At 36.3% G+C, this 19,395-nt stretch overlaps 1 protein-coding gene and 1 non-coding gene across 3 annotated transcripts; both read left to right on the plus strand.

Moving 5' to 3' along the window:
• The first annotated feature begins 10,830 nt into the window (after positions 1–10,830).
• LOC131638392 (probable methyltransferase PMT14) lies at positions 10,831–15,036 on the plus strand. 2 transcript variants are annotated; one of them, XM_058908954.1, is made up of 7 exons: positions 10,831–11,147; positions 11,776–12,463; positions 12,565–12,775; positions 12,947–13,229; positions 13,394–13,780; positions 13,912–13,989; positions 14,405–15,036. In XM_058908954.1, the coding sequence occupies exons 2-7, from the start codon at positions 11,819–11,821 to the stop codon at positions 14,634–14,636; spliced, it is 1,836 nt and encodes a 611-aa protein (XP_058764937.1). In that variant the 5' UTR covers positions 10,831–11,147; positions 11,776–11,818; the 3' UTR covers positions 14,637–15,036. The 2 variants fall into 2 exon arrangements, with proteins under 2 accessions (XP_058764937.1, XP_058764943.1); XM_058908960.1 differs by having other exon boundaries at positions 10,901–10,923.
• A 3,559-nt stretch (positions 15,037–18,595) lies between these two features.
• TRNAK-CUU (transfer RNA lysine (anticodon CUU)) lies at positions 18,596–18,668 on the plus strand. Its single transcript has one exon. It is a non-coding gene; the product is annotated as a tRNA-Lys (tRNA).
• Positions 18,669–19,395: the final 727 nt, after the last annotated feature.

A 19,395-nucleotide genomic window follows, 5' to 3' on the forward strand; every position in this document is an offset into this window, starting at 1 on the left:
GTTCAATTGTGAATCATTTTAGCCTAGCTGTAGTTGTGAGGAGACTTTCCACTGTGTAGATATATAATAAATTGTGCTGGATACCAGCAATGTGCGTTTTAACTCGTTTTTATTATGATTAATCTTGCATTTATTATTAAATTGTGTTAAGCATGAAAGTGATCAAGGCGTTTTGTTCTGCATTACGAGTATAACTTCTCTACCATATATAACCTACCCGGTGAGTGTGTGTGCATTTGATAACCATTTTGAGCCGTTTTTGCCAAGATTCAATCGGTATCAATTCCTTGTCTATATTTGCCGATTTTTGATCTGAATCTTGATGATTTTCTTTCAACCTTGAAGAGCACCATTAATTGTGGTTAGGAATGATTCCTTTTCGCCTTAGAATAGAGAGCATTCGTGATTATGTGGTGGTAATATTCAAGTTGGGGAGAATAAAAAATTTTGGTTGTATTGGTAATGAGAAGTAAATAACTGATTGCTCAAGAGAAAAAAAAAAGAAAAAGAAAAAGAAAAAAAAAGAAGCTTTGTATATAGCTAGTTCCTTTAAAATAAAAAGGTGAACTCTTGAGCAATAATGTTGTATGATCTGTTGATAAAGAGGTGTGGATGTAAGTGTGTTTAAATGCTCTCTTAGGTATTGACCCTTTCGATTCAATGGCCGTGAGACATGACATTTCGTTGTTAACCAAGCCAAGCTACAACCCGAAAGTCCTTAGTGATTCATGCTTATATACTTTTTATTTATTCTGTGCTTAGATGAGTTCATAATTAATTCGGTAGGTTTGCGTCATTGACTGGTGAGTGTTAGGATCCTCCATTTTTGTTCTCTCAATAGAGAAGTGCGTAGGTGTGATTCATTCTTGAACTTCTTTTGCTTGTGGAATTTTTGACATAAAATTTGTATATAGGATTAGCATTGTTATCATGGTGCTTTGATGAAAACTGGTAAGGATTGATCTTTGTGTACTGTGGGAATTTGAACCACTCAATTGTTCTTGTTTCTGCCTGGTTGTTTCATTTGTGAAATTTTGTGTTCCCGGTAATTTATCATTGTTTTGTTTGAGGACAAACAAGAGTTTAAGTTGGGGAGAGTTGTTAGGTGCCAAATTGTGTTAATATTTAGTTTAATTAATGGCACCTTTCGACCGTTTTTTATCGTATATTCGTACAATTCCCTGAAGTTTTAGATAATTATTTATAGTTTATAATTTTAAGCTTTCTTTTAATGATAATATGTGTTTTAGTTGTGATTTTGTAGGTTTTAGCCATTTTTGAGAAGTTTGGAGCTTGTTTTGACCTTGATAAGAGAGTGCTGGGCAGAAGTATGCGCGCGTCACGCGGAGATGTGGGCGCGTCGCGCCCTGGGCAAGATATTTTGGAGCTTCAAAGCAGAGAGTTGCGCGCGTCGCGCGCATTGGCGGTTTATATTTCTTAAGTGTAATGGCGCGAAGCGCGCTGGAGGGCGCGACGCGCCCTGGACAGAAAACTGTTTTACTATATAAAGAGTAATTCTGATTTTTGGAAAGAGACTGGACTTGACATTCTTAAGAGCTCATAAACCCTAAACACTGTAGCAAACTAAGAGTTGAAGATTAGAAGCCTTGATCGTCGATTAATCGCCTTTGATGCTTGTTGATCTTCATCCTTTACTTCTTGAGCAAGCTACCATTCTCATGGATAGCTAAATCTCTTTTGTATCAAGATAAGATGTAATCTTCCTAGCTTTTTGTATGTTTTCTTGTGAATATATTATGTATGAACAAGTGATGATCAATATAGATGGTTTAGTTTGTTAAGTAAAGATTTTCTTTGGTATAAGTGTTTGAGACATCAATATTTGTATCTAGATCTAACTTTATCATCTATCAAACTATAAATTGCAGACATGGATTTAGCGTTTGATGTTTACTTAGTATCGGTTTTAAAACGTTATTTGTATTGTTTAAAGGATGGAGAAATCGTCGGTTAAACAATACGGTAAATCTAACTATATCATTGCGGACACGGATGATATAGGCGTCGATACGTAATTATGATGATCGTTACCATGTTCATATACGTATATTTATAAGGAGACATGCAAATTTAGGTCGATGAAATCAAATCTTGATACATTTTCTTTAACTTAGAACTTTCATTACTTTACTCTTTGCTACTAAAAGTGTTGAATGATCTTTTGCAAACCCAAACTTAAAGTAACATTAACTCACGACAAAATAGGCTATAGAACGGCGGTGATATCGCAATAATCCCTGTGGATACGATACAAACGAAAAGTACACCACAATACTCTTTCAGCAAAGAGCTATATATTATCTAAGTCGAACCTTAGTGGATGCTGAAACTAGGTATAATGATATTGAAAAATTATGTTTATGCTTGTACTTCTCATGTAATAAACTTAAGCAATATATAAAGCCTGTTGATGTATACGTGTCCTCTCATTTTGATGTTATTAAACATATGTTGTCTAAACCAATTTTGCATAGTCGAAATGGTAAATGGGCCTTAGCACTAACTGAATTCTCCTTAACATATGTTCCTTTAAAATCTATGAAAGGACAAATCGTGGCTGATTTTATAGTCGAACATGGGTTAGTTGAACTATCAGCAAATTTGGTTGATCAAACTAACTGGAAGTTATTTTTTGACGGTTCTAGTCATAAAAATGGATCAGGCATTGGAGTCCTGATTATTTCTCCTCAAGGACTTCCAACCAAGTTCCACTATAAAATGAAGGATGTATGCTCTAATAATGAAGTCGAATATGAAGCTTTGATAACTGGTTTAAAAGCCCTAATAGACTTGGGGGCAAAGCGAGTTGAAATTCGGGGCGATTCTGAGCTTGTGATTCGACAAATCAAGAAAGAATATAAATGCATTAAAGAAAATCTAATAGTGTACTATGCAATAGTGGTACGCTTGTTAGAGAAATTTGAACATGTTGAGATCTTGCATGTACCAAGATCTGATAATTATATTGCTAATGAATTGGCACAGATTGCTTCTGGGTATAGAGTTTCTAAAAGCAAGTTAGAAGATATGGTCGATATCAAAGAAAAGGAAACTCATGCAGTGTTAGACGAATTGGAACAATTGTCGATGTCAAAACTTGGGGGGGTAGAAAACAAAGTTCAAAATGAAGATTTGCATGCCTTGGAAGTTTTTGCCTTGGAAACTTTTGCCATCGACAATATGATAGTTTCTGATTGGAGAAACCCATTGGTCCAGTACTTAAATAATCCAGTCGGAGGAACTGATCGAAAGATCAAATACAGAGCTCTAAGCTATGTGATATTGGGAAATGAATTATACAAGAAAACAGCTGAAGGTGTATTGTTAAAATGCTTAAGTGAAGCTGAAGCATATTTGGCCGTGTCAGAGGTTCATAGTGGCGTTTGTGGAGCTCATCAGTCAGGCCATAAAATGAAGTGGTTGTTGTTTAGACAAGGCTTATATTGGCCGACAATGCTGAAAGATTGTATTGAATATGCAAAAGGGTGCCAAGAGTGCCAGAAATTTTCAGGTATCCAACATGTTCCAGCTAGTGAGTTGCATTTTATTGTCAAACCTTGGCCTTTTAGAGGATGGGCTTTGGATTTAATAGGAGAAATCAAACCTGCATCGTCTAAACAACAAAGATTCATTTTAGTGGGAATAGATTATTTTACTAAATGGATAGAAGAAATTCCCCTGGTTAATGCTGATCAAGAAGCAGTGATTAGTTTTATACAAAAACATATTATTTACAGATATGGGATTCCAGAAACTATCACTATTGATCAGGGATCAGTCTTTATTGGTCGAAAGATGCAAGCTTTTGCAGCAGATACTGGATTTAAATTGCTAACATCCACCCCTTATTATGCTCAGGCTAATGGTCAAGTCGATGCTGCTAATAAAGTTATTATAAACTTGATAAAAAAGCATGTGGGGAGAAAGCCAAGAAACTGGCATCAAACGCTCGACCAAATCCTTTGGGCTTGTCGAACATCACCAAAGGAGGCAATAAACACTACCCCATTTCGATTGACCTTTGGACACGATGTTGTGTTGCCTGCAGAAATTCATCTACAGTCGGCTAGAATTCAACGACAAAACAATCTTTCGTCAGATGAATACTAGAGTATGATGTTAGATGAATTAGTAGATTTAGACGAAGAACGACTAGTAGCGTTGGATAGGTTAATAAGATAAAAGAAAAAAGTGGCGAAAGCTTACAACAAGAAAGTAAAAGAGAAAACATTTGTGGTAGGTGACTATGTGTGGAAAGTTATTCTACCCATGGATCAAAGGAATAAATTATTGGGCAAGTGGTCCCCAAGTTGGGAAGGGCCGTTTAAAATTTTGCAAGTGTTTTCAAACAACGCATATGAAATTGAAGAACTAAATCCAGACGGTCGAATCTTGAGGATAAATGGTAAATATTTGAAAAAATATAAACCTATACTTCAAGAAATTCGCATAACAGAATAAAACCAAAAGATTATATTAAAATGGCCAAAATTTGGCCAATCATTACAAAAAGTTCCTTATAAAGTACGTTGGCAGTCATTACAAAAATTTGGCAAGTCAGTCGAAAACAAAATTACAAAGTAGGAAAGTTGTTCCTAAAATAAGCTAGCTTGGCTGACTCAAAGTCAATCTTAGAGTCAAGTCGAGACAAGTTTTGTCTAAGTTGTCGAATGCTACTTTCCAATTTGAGAGCATTTTCACCATGACCAAGTCCTTTCAAAACTTCTTGATTAACAGTTTCAGGCGAAGGGATTTCCTCAGTTTGAGCCAAAGTGATTTTCTCTTGTTCAAGATCTTGAATCTTCTTGTTGATAACATCAATTTGGGCCTTATAGTCAGCAATCTTGTTGTCAATTTCTCCCTTTTTGTCAGAAAACTTTAAAGTTTTCTCCTGAAATTCTTCAACCTTCTTGGTCGAGGCTGCACTGGCATCCCATTCCCTCTCCATTTCGCGCTCTTTGTTCTTTGCCTGTCGACTGATGTTTTTCTTTGTGATGAGGTCTCTCCAGAGCTGGTCGAAGTACGCCTCAAAATCAAAGAAGAACTGAGCAATAACTGCTGGAAGAGAAGCTTTAATGAGCGAATCTAATAACTTGCGAATATCTCCACCAAGATGTTCAGAACTCTCAAGGACAACAAGAAACTCAGGTTTGTTTAGGTGGGCTTTTAGTTGGCACATAGCATCGACAAGAGAAGCATCGACTTCAGCATCAGGATTAGTCGACTGAACAGGAATATCAAGAGAGCTTGGCCGCATCTTTTGAAGTCGAAAGAGGGCTTCTAAAGGATTAGTCTTCTTCAAATCCAGAATCTCCTCTTGACTGAGAGAACTGTTGGAGTTGGTATCATCAACAGTAGGATGTTGTTTGGATTGAGAAATGATATGGTGCTTTGGACGAGAGGCATGGTCAGCAACTTCAACGTTTTCAATTGTAGGTTTAGTTTGGTCGATGATAGGTTGGTTTTTGGGCCTTGTTCGACTTCGACCTGGAGTATTAGCTGAATCAGTGGTGCTTCCAAAAGCGTCAGTCCTTTGAGGGCTAAAAAGGTTGGAGTCAGGAGCAGCCTCAGTAATCTTTTCAGCAACTTCGACAACCTTCTCTTGAGTGTGGTCGACAGTTGATGCAGTCTATTCAGAAGAACATGTTAAGATATAATTTGTTGAAAGAAATATATTGAAAAAGAATACTAAGTTACCTCAGGAGGAATTTGAGACGAAGAAGGGATTGTTGGAGCTGTTTGGGGCTTGACAACTACTTTGGGAATGTTCTTAACAATTTTCCGTTTCTTTGATGGAGTCGGAAGCGGGAGTCGTGAAAAAATTTCACTTTCTTGATTTGGTGGTGAAGTGGTTTCGTCTGAGTCAGCAGGGACTATCAACTAAAGAGGAAAATAACAATTAACAAAGGTTAAGGTAGTATTGATAAAATAATAAAGGCCAAGGCAAATACCTTTCTAACAGTTTTGTTTTTCTTGGTGGTGGTGTTCGACGTACTGGGACGCTTTCGACCTGGTTTAGGAGCAGGGACTTCGACTTGATTGGTAGGATCAGGCCCTGAAAGGTCTAAAATTGAAATTAGAACATTGCAAATGATAATAAAGAAAACGAAGTTAGTTGTAAAATGCTTACTTATAGTAAGTTGATCCTCCAGCACGTCGAACGCAGTGTTCACTTTCTTGACAAAGGAATCTCCATCATATAGTTGGAAGTATTCAGACCACCACTCACTAAATTCCTTAGTTGTGAAGTAAGAATTTTGGAAGGTAAAGGTGGGGTGTTCCAAAGATTGTTTGTTGTGAAATTTTAAGCAGTCGAGATGTTGACGAGATGTGAATGGTCGACCAGAGTAACAGATGTCAGCATCATGGGTGTACAAGCTTTTGGGCAGCATTTGGCTCAAACCAAATTGTCGAGAAACCAGATTTGGTTGATAGCCCACAAACCCATAACATTTGCCAGTCGACTCAATGCGATGAGAGAGGAGTGTTGGAGTCAAGAATGCAGCCCAAATGGCATTCAATTGAGCTCGAAGGGTTGGAGTGTTTCCAGGAAAAATGTCTTTAAACCAAGTTGGCCCAAAGCACCGATTTGAGAAAGGGGCCATAGAAGCTATGAATGTTTTACATTCAGAAAACAATCTCATATATTTGAGAAGGTTGGGCCTGTTAGACTCATCTTGAGGAGTTTGAAAGGCAAGTTTGATGCCTTCGACCCTCCGGTCATACATGACCTCTAGAATGGACCTGGAAACAGTGTAACCTATATGTGACTCGAAGGTAGCATTCAACCAATGTTGCAAAAGCCAGTAGGGTTCCGACAGAGATAGCTGTTTTGGGGTTTCGTGAAGGCATTTGATCCTTAAAGATGCTATACCCAGGCTATGATAAAGATAAGCAAGTAAAAGCTTACCCAAAGAGATTTTTCGACCTTCATGAATCTGGATAGCCAGAGGTAAGTAAGCCTTAGCTATTTGAACCGACCCTGGACAAAACAAGTAATATGAAAGCCAATAAGTAAGGAAAGCAACATGCTCTTCATTAGAAACATCCTCAGTTGACTTATCATAGTGATCCTGCATGTATTTAGTGATGGTAGCGTTGGTGAAGTTGAAGTTTATTTCTGTCGGAAGAGTTGGGTCGAAGATCTCACCCAAGGGCGAAAGCCCTGTGATGGCAGCCACGTCGAAGAGAGTGGGGGTCAACATTCCACAAGGAAGATGGAAGGTGTTAGTCGAACCTTCCCAAAAAAATAACGAGGCAAGCAGCATAGGGGGACAAACCTTATGACCAGTTCTGGATAATTGGATAGCGTCGAAGATACCCAATTCTTCCCACCTTTGTTGTTTTTTCGCTTGAACCTTGTTGAGCCAAGCCAGATATTCCTTGTTCCCAGGAGCTGGGGTCGAACGAAAAACCCTCACTGAAGGATCCATAAACTTCAGGTCGAGAGGACGTGGTTTATCAAAAGCTACATGCATTGTAGTTTGAAAACAAGGGAAGAAACCAATGGTTTGTGCTGGATGAGAGCGATGATCTGGTAACGGCCCTGAGAAAGCCACCGGTTTATCAGTGATTTGGAAGGGGATTAGCATCTGATTTTGCCAAATAATGGCTTTGGCTTCTGTGAGTTTGGGTTGAAGAATAAAGTCCAACCCTTGTTCTTCCTCTTCACGGGATATAATAGCTCCTAAAGGGTTGGAACCTGTAGCGTAAACAGTGGTGTTGGCATTAAGCGTGGTGTTTGCAGCCATTGTTGTGTGTGAAAGAAGAGAAGAAATCAAATGTTTGAAGGTTAGAGAAGAAGAAAACTCTTTGAAAACGTTTGAGAAGAAAATGAAACGAGAAGAAAGAAAAAGGAGAAGAAGTTCACATATATATACAAGGTTGTAGTGACGTCAGTAAGATCGTGGGGAAAAAAGAAGTTGTTGAATCAAAGGTCACGTCAAAAACGCTTTGGAAACTGGTTTTAGAAAGTGGGGAGCAGTTATAGCCCACTACCTAGGATTTAGGTAATAATTAGTGGTCTCTGAAACATATGAGATTATTAAAGAATCTAAGGCAAAGCAGTCTGGTTAAATGATTTTGTTTAGTCAAGACTACCGTTCGACTACCAATAGATCACCATTGCCAAGGTTCGACTAGAATTAGTTAATGTACCATGCAGGTTCGACTAGAATTAGTTAATGTACCATGCATGTTCGACTAGAATAAACAGAAAACTTAGGCGTTTTTGTTTAAGTATAGCTCTGAAGTCGGAGGGCATCAGAAGTCAAAGGAAGCAGTTTTCAAGCAGTTTTTAGCAGTTTTCACAGGACGCGTGGAAGCCTCATAGTTGAAGATATTGCATGTCGAAGACACGTGTTGGCTGATATTCAGTCGACCGTTAGTAGTAGTTATTGTATTTTTACTATTTAAGCAAGTTCCATAGGAACAGTTTGGAGGTCCGCATTTTCTACAAAACACAAGTAAACTCAAATCTCTGTGCAAAATGAGTGACGAGTGCAACTTTGGAATGTACGTATGCGTACCAGTTTAATTTATGCAATCATTTTACGTTATGCATTACTTTCAGTGCACATTTACTGCTTTTTATCGCTTTCATTTACTTTAAAGCCTTTGATTTCAGTATTTACTTTTACTTTAAAGTCATTGCTGCATTTAATGCAAACCAAATACACTTAATAAACAAATTAAAGCAATTAGTCCTGGAATATTCTAGTTGATTCCGCAAAAGTAACCTTTAAAAAGGAAACTATCGCTTGTTTACCATATTTCTGGGTAAACACTTAGGAGATAAGTAAGTGTGCCCAATTCTTGCATATGTTTGATTAACTGAAGATCATATGAGTCAAAATATATTGAAATATGATGGGCAAATTTTGGGGTATGACATGCTGTTCCAAACATGTTTTCGAATATGTACATCTGAAGTCACATTTTCTTGGAAAAAAAGATGTCTTCGAAAGTGCACATGCGAAAGCACATTTTCTTAAAAAAAAAGGTGCATTTGAAAGTGCACATGCGAAATCACCATTTTTTTCATTAAAATGTGCATTCGGAGGTGCACATCCGAAATATGAGGATATTTTGATATTTTCGAGAGAGGTATCTAAAAAGACATACGAGTGTATTAAGATATTCCCTTTAAAACTGACCACTTAAACCCATACAATACTAGTTATGGCCAATCTACTAATTCGATAAACCGGCCAATCCAAAGCGGGCCTTATGGATCAATCAGTTGGGTCAATTTTTTAATTTTTTAAAAAAATCCGCCCGTCCCTAATTTCTACAAACCACCACCAATACACACTACTCAACTCTAGTTAGTAAGTTTCACTCAAGGCTAACTATTCGGAAGAATTGGAATTCACTTTTGTTTTAGTTAAATTTTCCTTTTCTTCCAGCTAAAATATATACAAGGTCACATTAACCGAAAACACACGAAAAAAATCACTGAAATTATAATGAATGTGAAGGAATTAATTAATTAAAAATAAATTCTTAAGGAAATACTCAGTTAATTGAAAGAAAATTATACCTTGTACCCCTGCTTTTATCCCAATACCCCTACCAAAAAAAATTTCGGACAAAATTACCCCTGTATAAATAGTGAAAATTACCAAAATTTTCACTTTTTCACTCATTTTCACTCATTTTCACGCTGCAGTAAGAGGGAATTTTTTAGCCCAAAAACCGGATAACCCAGCCTCCAGATTTCCGGTTCATCAGACTTAGAGAAGTAAGTTTTTTTTTAAAATATCTCAACCGGATAACCCAGCTATGGGATTTCCGGTTTTGTTTGTTTTCTATTTTACATAGCCGGATAACCCATTGATGGGGTTTCCGGTTCATTTGCACATAGCCGGATAACCCAACAAGGGGATTTCCGGTTCTTATGGGCCTTAGCCGGATAACCCAGTCCATCCAGAACCATCTTTCGACGGTGTTGACCTAATTTTGAAAGGACAACCACATCTCTTACTAGCACTTTGGGTTTCGCTATCTGTTTTTTTGTATTTTCCACCTCTATCACAACCAAATATTAATTTATCACTTCTTCCTCGCTTGCCTGTTTTTATATCTGAACGAGCTATTATAACTGTTACTTTATTCCTGATTCCAACGTCCTTAATCCAACTGATCGCCTCTTCTCTTGTAGCAAATTTTTGACCAGTTACAAAAACATCAGTTGTATCCACACATGTTTGAGCTACATCGCATTTCTTCAAAGGAGGATCCACACCTAAATATATATAATTAATTTAACTTAATATATAATTAAAAAAAATAAAAAGTTAAAATTAAAGTAATTTAAAAAAAAAGGAAAAAATTAAAAAAAACAAGAACCGGAATACCCACAAAGGGGATATCCGGTTGGGAAAACTTAAAATGTAACAAACCGGAATACCCATACATTGGATATCCGGTTGGGAAAATTGAAATAAAACAAACCGGAATACCCATCCCTGGGATATCCGGTTGATGAAGGTTTTAAAAAAACAAACCGGAAGACTTCATGTCTGGTTATCCGGTTCTGACGAGGTACCAATCTCCCTTTCTCCTCTTACCGTCCGTACAAACAGTAACAATGAAAAAAAAAATCAAAAATTAAAAATTAAAAGTAAAAAAAGGATAAAATTGGAATTTTTAAAAAATTGTCGGGGTATTGGGATAAACGTAGGGGTACAGGGTATAATTTTCTAATTGAAACCTATATTGACAAAGATTGAGCAACAAAGATTGATCTAGTTGGATTGTACCAAAAAAAAAAAAGATTGATCTAGTTGGTTAAAGTTTGTGCAGTAGAATTTATACAAGTGAGTCAATTCTGTTCTGTCTAGTGAATTTTTCCCTAACACAATGACCCTGTCGGCGGATCAAATCTACAAAAACACAAAGGTCAATTGCCTAAATTGATGCACTCCATCTGTCAACACTCGTCTTCTGTCTCCTCTCCCATCTCATCTCACTACTACTAATATCACTCTCCACTAACTACTAGTACTAATTAGCAACTTCATTCATCTCTCTCTCTCTCTCTCTCTCTCTCTCTCTCTCTCTCTCTCTCTCTCTCTAGAAGTGTGATCTACTATACTACCAGAGATCTTTACTCTTTTTACAAGGTTAGTCATTTTAACTCACTCTAGATTTCATATATTTATATGCTGCTATGATTTTCTTTTACCCTTTTGCTTACAATTCGATATGTTTATACCATTCATTTCATTTCTCACATTTACATTACAAAGTTTCAATTTTTATGAGCTAACTTTTCTGGGTTTTCTCTTTTGCTCATCACCTTATTAGATCTTTACCCGATCCACCAAAACGATAGAGATTTGGGATTAATGGACTGTGGTACTGTGCAGTACAATAATACAGCTTTTTTTAGTACCTATATGGATTTTATGAAAACAGACAAAATAATATAGTAATCTAAGACACTCAAAATTATTATTTTTCAACAATTTGTTTGTCTTTGTGTGTTATCAGTAGCATACCTCTTGCATCAGTTGATTGTGTGTTTTGTATGCTTGTTTAGCTTTATTCTATTTATAGATAAATATAAGATCTACACTTGATTTGGAGTTTATGCATGTCACATTTTTATTCTGTTAGTATTAATAGTTTGAGCTTAGATGACTATTTTTCAGTAGTTCAATGTTGGTGGTTGGTTTGCTTGATCTGTGGTAATGATGATCTAATCTAATGTAACTTGAACTTGACTAATTTCAACGTGAACTTTCATAGATTTGATTGTTTGAAAGAAGTTTGAGCGAAAACTTCCGAGTTAATGGGTAATAAGAATGCCCCACCGGGCAGCAGAACACGGAGGCCTTTGTCGATTTTCGCTGTGCTTGCTCTATGTTGTACGTTTTATCTTTTGGGAGCATGGCAAAGAAGTGGTTCCGGAAAGGGAGACAGTCTTGCGTTGAAGGTAAATAAGATGCATACAGACTGCAACATTGTGCCGAATTTGAGTTTTGAACCCCATCACAAATATGTAGATATTGTTGAATCATCTGGACCGAAAGCTAAAAAGTTCAAAGCGTGTGATGTAAAATATACTGATTATACTCCTTGTCAAGAGCAAGATAGGGCAATGACGTTCCCGAGAGAAAATATGATCTATAGAGAAAGACATTGTCCGCCTCAAGAGGAGAAATTGCGTTGCCTTATTCCTGCTCCCGAGGGGTACACGTCTCCTTTTCCTTGGCCCAAAAGCCGTGATTACGCCTACTATGCTAATGTACCGTATAAGCATTTGACAGTGGAGAAGGCTGTTCAAAACTGGGTGCAATTTGAAGGAAATGTGTTCAAATTTCCAGGTGGAGGAACCATGTTCCCTCAAGGAGCAGATGCTTATATTGATGAGCTTGCATCAGTTATTCCAATTGCAGATGGTACTGTCAGAACAGCATTGGACACTGGTTGCGGAGTAAGTTTTCATGTTGAATAATCATTTGCCGATTCTTTTAGTAGGTACTTTTCAATTGGTTCTTGATTGCTCTAACAATATTAGCTTGAACAATTATGCAGGTTGCTAGCTGGGGAGCATACTTGCTAAAGAGAAATGTGATAGCTATGTCGTTTGCTCCAAAGGATAACCACGAAGCACAAGTTCAGTTTGCACTGGAACGAGGGGTACCTGCTATTATTGGTGTTCTTGGTACAATTCGTCTTCCATTCCCATCAAGAGCCTTTGATATGGCTCAGTGTTCTCGATGTCTAATACCATGGGCTTCGGATGGTTAGTGCTAAATTAGAATGTCAATAACTCTCATCTAGAATATCGTATTATTAGCATTTTTTAACGTCGGTGATGATACACGTGAGGAGGAAGGAAAATGTTTAAAAACCTGAGTGAAACGTTATTTAGAGAAATTAACTTGTTCATTTTCTACTCAATAATTGAATGCAGATGGCACGCAGCTAATGGAAGTCGATCGAGTTTTAAGGCCTGGTGGATATTGGATTTTGTCTGGCCCTCCGATTAATTGGAAAACGTACTACCAAACATGGAAGCGATCAAAGGAGGATCTGAAGGCAGAGCAGAAAAAAATTGAGGATTTAGCCGAAAGTCTTTGCTGGGAAAAGAAGTATGAAAAGGGTGATATTGCTATTTGGAGGAAGAAAATAAATGCTAAATCCTGTCAAAGAAAGTCTCCCGATTTATGTGATGTAGAAAATGCTGATGATGTTTGGTAAGTCCTGCTCATCTTTACATGCATCGTTCAAATATCTGGACCGTTACAATCGTTTATAGTTGGAAGGATATAAATATTTTTGTTCTTTATGGTTCCAAAATTTCAGATTATGACGTGCTCATGAATAACTTTTTTCTATGCTCTGAAATTTGTAACGGTAGGTATAAAAAGATGGAGGCCTGCAAAACCCCTATCCCTGAGGTAACCAGCAAAACTGAAGTAGCCGGAGGGGAATTGAAGAAGTTTCCTGCTAGGCTTTTCGCAGTTCCTCCTCGCATAGCTAAAGGCCTTGTTCAAGGCGTAAAAACAGAATCTTATCAAGAGGACAACAAATTATGGAAAAAGCGTGTTACTAATTACAAAAGAATTAATAGATTGCTCGGTACCAGTAGATATCGAAATTTGATGGACATGAATGCAGGCCTTGGAGGATTTGCAGCTGCACTTGAATCACAAAAATCTTGGGTGATGAATGTTGTGCCCACAATTGCGGACAACACTTTAGGTGTTATTTATGAAAGAGGTTTGATTGGCATTTATCATGACTGGTAAGTTTCTAAAGTTATCTTATTTCATTAAATTTTCTAATTTTGTGTCGACTTCCTTACAATTCGGTTTTTCCAATACTCATATAAAATGAAGGTATGAAATTGCAATGACATTATTTTTCTTTCTTTAGGTGTGAAGGCTTTTCCACATACCCAAGAACGTATGATCTTATTCATGCTAGTGGTTTATTTAGCTTGTACCAGGACAAGTAAGTCTCTTCCTTTTCCATTCACAAGTCATCATAAACTCATAGTGATAGTCACATACGATTCAAGTGTTTTTCGAGGCCCTGTGTATTTTTAGGCACAATTTAGCCATGGCAAAACAAATAGAGGCTTTATTTAAGCATGATTTAACCGTGACAATATTTTACAAGGTCCTATTTAGTCACACGGTTTAATCGTAACACATTTTAGGCATTATGCAGTAGCCGCCTTCAAAGACGGCTCTGGTGATAGTTGGTAACTCAAACCACATTCAGACAGTCCTTAGAGTTGGGCTCAACTTAAATTCTATGATGTTATGAGAGTCTGGACCACTCGTCATCAGTTCACGTTTTAGATGACCAGTCTTGGCATAATTCAGACATAATATAACCAAAATATTGCTGATTTGATTAACAGGTGCAACCTAGAAGACATCCTTCTAGAGATGGACCGAATCTTAAGGCCCGAAGGATCAGTCATAATCCGCGACGAAGTAGATGTGCTTAACAAGGTTAACAAAATTGTTGGAGGAATGAGATGGGAAGCTAAAATGATGGATCATGAGGATGGTCCACTTGTGCCAGAGAAGATATTAGTGATTGTTAAAGAGTATTGGGTTGCCACCAGTAAAAACAACACTTCCAGTTAAAGGACTAATCCAGAACATGTCTTCAAAGCCTAGGGCAACATTCAAGCTTTATAAAAAAAACCAAAGCAAAGAAGAAATGGAAAAAAAGTGAAGATTAATAGAAGCCAAATACAAGCAAAGATTGGTTATGAGAACTTATTCTACGTCTGCCTTTAATCAAGTGTAGAAGTGTAGATAAAATTAGTTTTGACTGGTCTTTTTTAATTGATTTTGGAGGATTTAGATCAGCAAGTTTTAGATCCTCACCCAAATAAATTAAGCCAATATATTGGGAGTGAGTTATTGAATGATGTAAGAATATTAAAATGTTTCAATTGTATTCTGTTCGATAGTTAAAAATTTGTTTTGCTACTTTTGATATGGTTTTGGAGATGATGATAATAGAAAAATATTTGAGTATGAGTCTTTCGGCCAAAGATAAGCTAGCAAGACTAGAGGTGTGCATGATTATTTTCAAAAATCAAATCATAATTATTTTAAAATTATTTTAATGGTTTGGATTTATAACCATAACTATATTTTAATCAAAACTGGTTATATAACCGGTTATCCGGTTATTATAACAGGTTTTTTAAATAAATCCAGTTTTGAAAATTATTTTTTCCGAAATTTGTTTTTCAAAAAAAGCTATTTGTTAGACGATAGGAATGGTCTAGAGGGGGGTGAATAGACCACTTTTTCCGACTTAAGAAAATTTTAGCTTTTGAAACGTGACTTCCCTGAATCACTTAATCGTCTAAGAGCGATTACGTTATCGGGGACCGGATATGTGCGATAAACCTTACGGATGAAAATTGACAAATAATGAATTACGTTTACGAATATATCAATTGCTTCAATTGCACGCTTGATGGTATATTACTCACAATGATCGTTTACACTAAAATTTGAACAAAAATTGATTGAGTAATTTTATCGAACACTTGGTGATTGATATTTACCAAACCTTAGTTTTTGCTCAACAATGGAAATAAAACGAAACAAATAGAAACAAGATAAAAGTAAGAACGATAAAGAACACGAGATTTGTTAAGACAGTTCCTCTATCGTCCTCGTAGGAGGACGTCTGCCCCTAATTTCAAATGAAATTAGGAAAGTTTTATTTGATTGGAAAATGTTTAACAAGGATAGAATGTACCAATCACCAACTACACATATGCAGTAAAATTGAATATAATTCGATCCTCCCCTTGATTCAAGTTGAATCAAGTCAATGTCAATGATCTTCACCGATCAAGACCCCGATCGTTCCTTTATCAATCTTCCGGTTGTAGCAAGTTTGTTGAGCGGATCTTCAATCCCTCAATCCCTTATGCACGACTGAATTGATTTCCAAAGCGAACCGATCGTCGAAAACCTTCGTACCAAATCGTTGATGAAGAAGGAAGAACCCTAAGGTTTTATACAAGAAACACCCTCAACAATCTTCACTCGAACAAGATAAATGTCTACCGTCGAATCTCGAACAAGACAAATGTCTACCGTCGAACCTTATCAACACACGTTCCTTACTCCGATCGAAAAAGATGATTATGTGTGATTTTCGATCAATAAGCGAAAGGTTGAAGATGAGAAGAAGCTTGAGTCTATCTTTCACGTTTCTTGTTGAAATGCTTGAGAATGATCATTTGAGTATTTATACCACACACAATGCATAGGCTAATTTGAAAACAGCATAAAACCAGTTTAAGAAGCGACAGGTCGACCTGCTCCCCTTCATAGGTCGACCTATGGAAGGTATTTCACTTGAAACTAAGCAAAGTATGACACTTGCGTCGACCTGAAGGGTCGGCGTGCGCATTTCTGTGAGTTCCTCAAAATGCTATGCGTCTACCTATTCCTTCAATGCGTCGACGCATTTTGCTCTTGCACTTGAATCACCCAAAAGTTGATGCGTCGACCTGAAGAGTCGGCATGCGCATACCCGAGATAACACCAATGTTCCATGCGTCGACCTGAAGATATAATGTGTCGACGCATTCAGCCCTTACATAGAATTTTTCAGAAAATGTTTGCAGTAGGTCGACCTATAGTATTTATGAGTCGACCTATTAGTGTCTTGTAGCCAAAAATACTTGTCTTTGTTGCATTTGCTTGGTTTCTATGATTCCACTTGAGTTGTAGTTGATTCACAATGTTTTGACATCATGAAAACTACATTATTGCCCTCACACTATTTATTTTGACAATTAAAATATTTGGATTTTGATAATAACCAGATTATAACCGAATCTAAAATAATTTAACAGGTTAATAATCATTCAATTATATCCGGATATTTAAAAGTGGTTTAAATTTGGTAATGGATTTGGACATCACAACCGGATATTTTGCATACTCCTAAGCAAGACATTTCTGTTTTATGTTTTGCCTGAACTTTAGTCATGAGTTTAGTACTGCAATCTCTATTGCGTCAATTCCCGCCTTTATTTTTGGTGCGGGACAGGACTAAGTTTTAGGCTGACACTCTCAACTATGGTCGTCTTGATCAACACTTTGATTTTCATTAAAATCCGTTAAAAGTGCATTTGAGGTTTTGACGTTTTTTGTCTTTTGATGTCATAACATGCGTGTGACTGCTGCATGTGCAAATTGTTAACTCCAAATTACAGAGGAGATTCTGAACTAGAGAGAATATTCAAACTTCTGAGAAGATATCAAGTTGGAACTTGGCAAACAGGAATTCTTATAACTGCTCTTTTGTTTGAGGATTTTGAAGACGACATTGAAGAGACTCAACAAGTACAAGAAGAAGTTTTGCCTGAAACGGACATCATTGACATTGCTAATGATATGACGAGAAACATTATAGACTATTTTTTTTTACCCAAATGCCATGAATATTGGAATTATTAGGCTAAAGATCATAGGGCCCAATTTGAGCTCAAACCAATGATGTTCCAAATGCTTCAAGCCATTGGCTAATACTCAAGTGCCGCCACTAACGATTGATTGCGACTTTAACGTCTAACTGATTCAGTGATTGCAAGTGCACAACCTATCGCGTAGTTTTAAAAGATATCGAACTCACAAGGACTAACAGTCAAACTAATGCTATTGAATTGTTACTATGTTTAGCTAAGGCGAGTGATTTTTATCGAAGGGAGAAAATAAAGCTTTTGAGAAAGAATAGTTTTGGAAAATAAGAGATTAAGAAGAGACCGAAATGCGTATCCGTACGTCTCTGGGACTCCGTAACCTGTTGACTCATCTGGACTTAAGGGATTTTACGTAAGAAATAATAGTTTAAAGAATAAACTTCACACTCTCGTGGTCTTGAATAAAGTCACGTTCCCTAATCATCAGATTTTGCTGTCGCTCGCGCATTCTAATTAAGGCGCTAATTTCCGCTCATATTGTCAAGGCTTCCAAGGACAACAAAAGATATGCTCAAAGGCGTATCAGAATTCATAAAAAGCCTCATCCTTCACCAACAAAGAAAAACTCTTATTGAAGTTTCTGCAACAAATGCAAAAAGATCAAAGACTGGACTACAAATTTGCAAAGGAGCAACACACCTGACAAAAAAATTGTACTCCCTACATAAAGAAGGAGTGATGACACGCATTTACATTTTAAAAAATTCATTTATTTTTTATGAATATCAATCAAACCTCTTCTAAAATAAATACATAAATATTAATCTAATCTTGAAAAATAATTTCAAAGAAATTGCCAAAACAAAAAATTTCAAATAAGTTGTTGACAATATTGCATCGGTAATCCAAATAAATGAGTTCACGTAAAAAAAAAAAAAAAACTCATAAGACACTCACCTCCGTTCACTAAAATTGAATAATCAAATTAATTATATAGTATATTATCTTTATATGTCCATATTTTATTTTAAATCAAAGTATATTGAGATGAATACTAGACTATATCAAATCTATGTTTTATCATACAATTGTTAAAACATTTGATTGATTCTATTTAATTGGAACAAAATTTAACAATTAGCCCGTCTAGCTCAGTTGGTAGAGCGCAAGGCTCTTAACCTTGTGGTCGTGGGTTCGAACCCCACGGTGGGCGATTTTTTTTTATTTTTTTCAATAAATTTCAACTTTTTGATAGAACCACTGAACTAGGCCCACTAAGCATATGGAACGTTTAAGATTAGGCCCAGCTCTTATTTTGGGCTTTATGATTTATTAACTATACATTTTATTAAGTTTTATACAACCTATTTATTATTACGTATTAACTTCAAAAGAATTTATTGCCAAAAAAACATAGAACATTTTTTCAATCCAATTGCTACTCAGTATAGGTAACATTTTTTTACTTTAAAATGTAAATAATAATAATAATAATAATAATAATAATTCAAAATCATATATTGTATTTGGCATTGAGAAAGATGACTAAAAAAAATCTAGAAAATGTATCACCGTTGTAAAAGTTTCGGGGCGTTTTAAAAAAAAGAATATTTTATTTTCGATACAAGTGAGAAAAGAAAAAAAAATGCAGAAAATTATCTAAAAAATAAAGTCTCACTAGCATCAGATAGTAGGAGAGTGATGATTATAACAGGAGGCTCTGCGAAGAATCATATTTTCTAGATAGTCAACACAAACATTCTTCTCCATAAGAGTATGAAATAGTTGAACTCGTCATTCTCTATAAAGAAGCTCTTTATATGCTAATGTAGTATATTGTTTGTTAAATTTTTTAAAAATATCAAACACATTTCAAGATATACACAACGCCCTCCAAAGCCTTCTCCTCCAAAACCCTCAAATAACTAACTCCCAAACAG

Source organism: Vicia villosa, linkage group LG1 (assembly GCF_029867415.1).
Source record: "Vicia villosa cultivar HV-30 ecotype Madison, WI linkage group LG1, Vvil1.0, whole genome shotgun sequence".
Classification (NCBI taxonomy): domain Eukaryota; kingdom Viridiplantae; phylum Streptophyta; class Magnoliopsida; order Fabales; family Fabaceae; genus Vicia; species Vicia villosa.

Bases quoted from the DNA above. Each gene is read 5' to 3' on its own strand.
- LOC131638392 (XM_058908954.1), top strand. From the start codon at position 11,819: ATGGGTAATAAGAATGCCCCACCGGGCAGCAGAACACGGAGGCCTTTG. The intron at 13,230-13,393 runs GTAAGTCCTGCT...TTGTAACGGTAG, and splicing joins GAAAATGCTGATGATGTTTG to GTATAAAAAGATGGAGGCCT. The intron at 13,990-14,404 runs GTAAGTCTCTTC...TTTGATTAACAG, and splicing joins TTTAGCTTGTACCAGGACAA to GTGCAACCTAGAAGACATCC.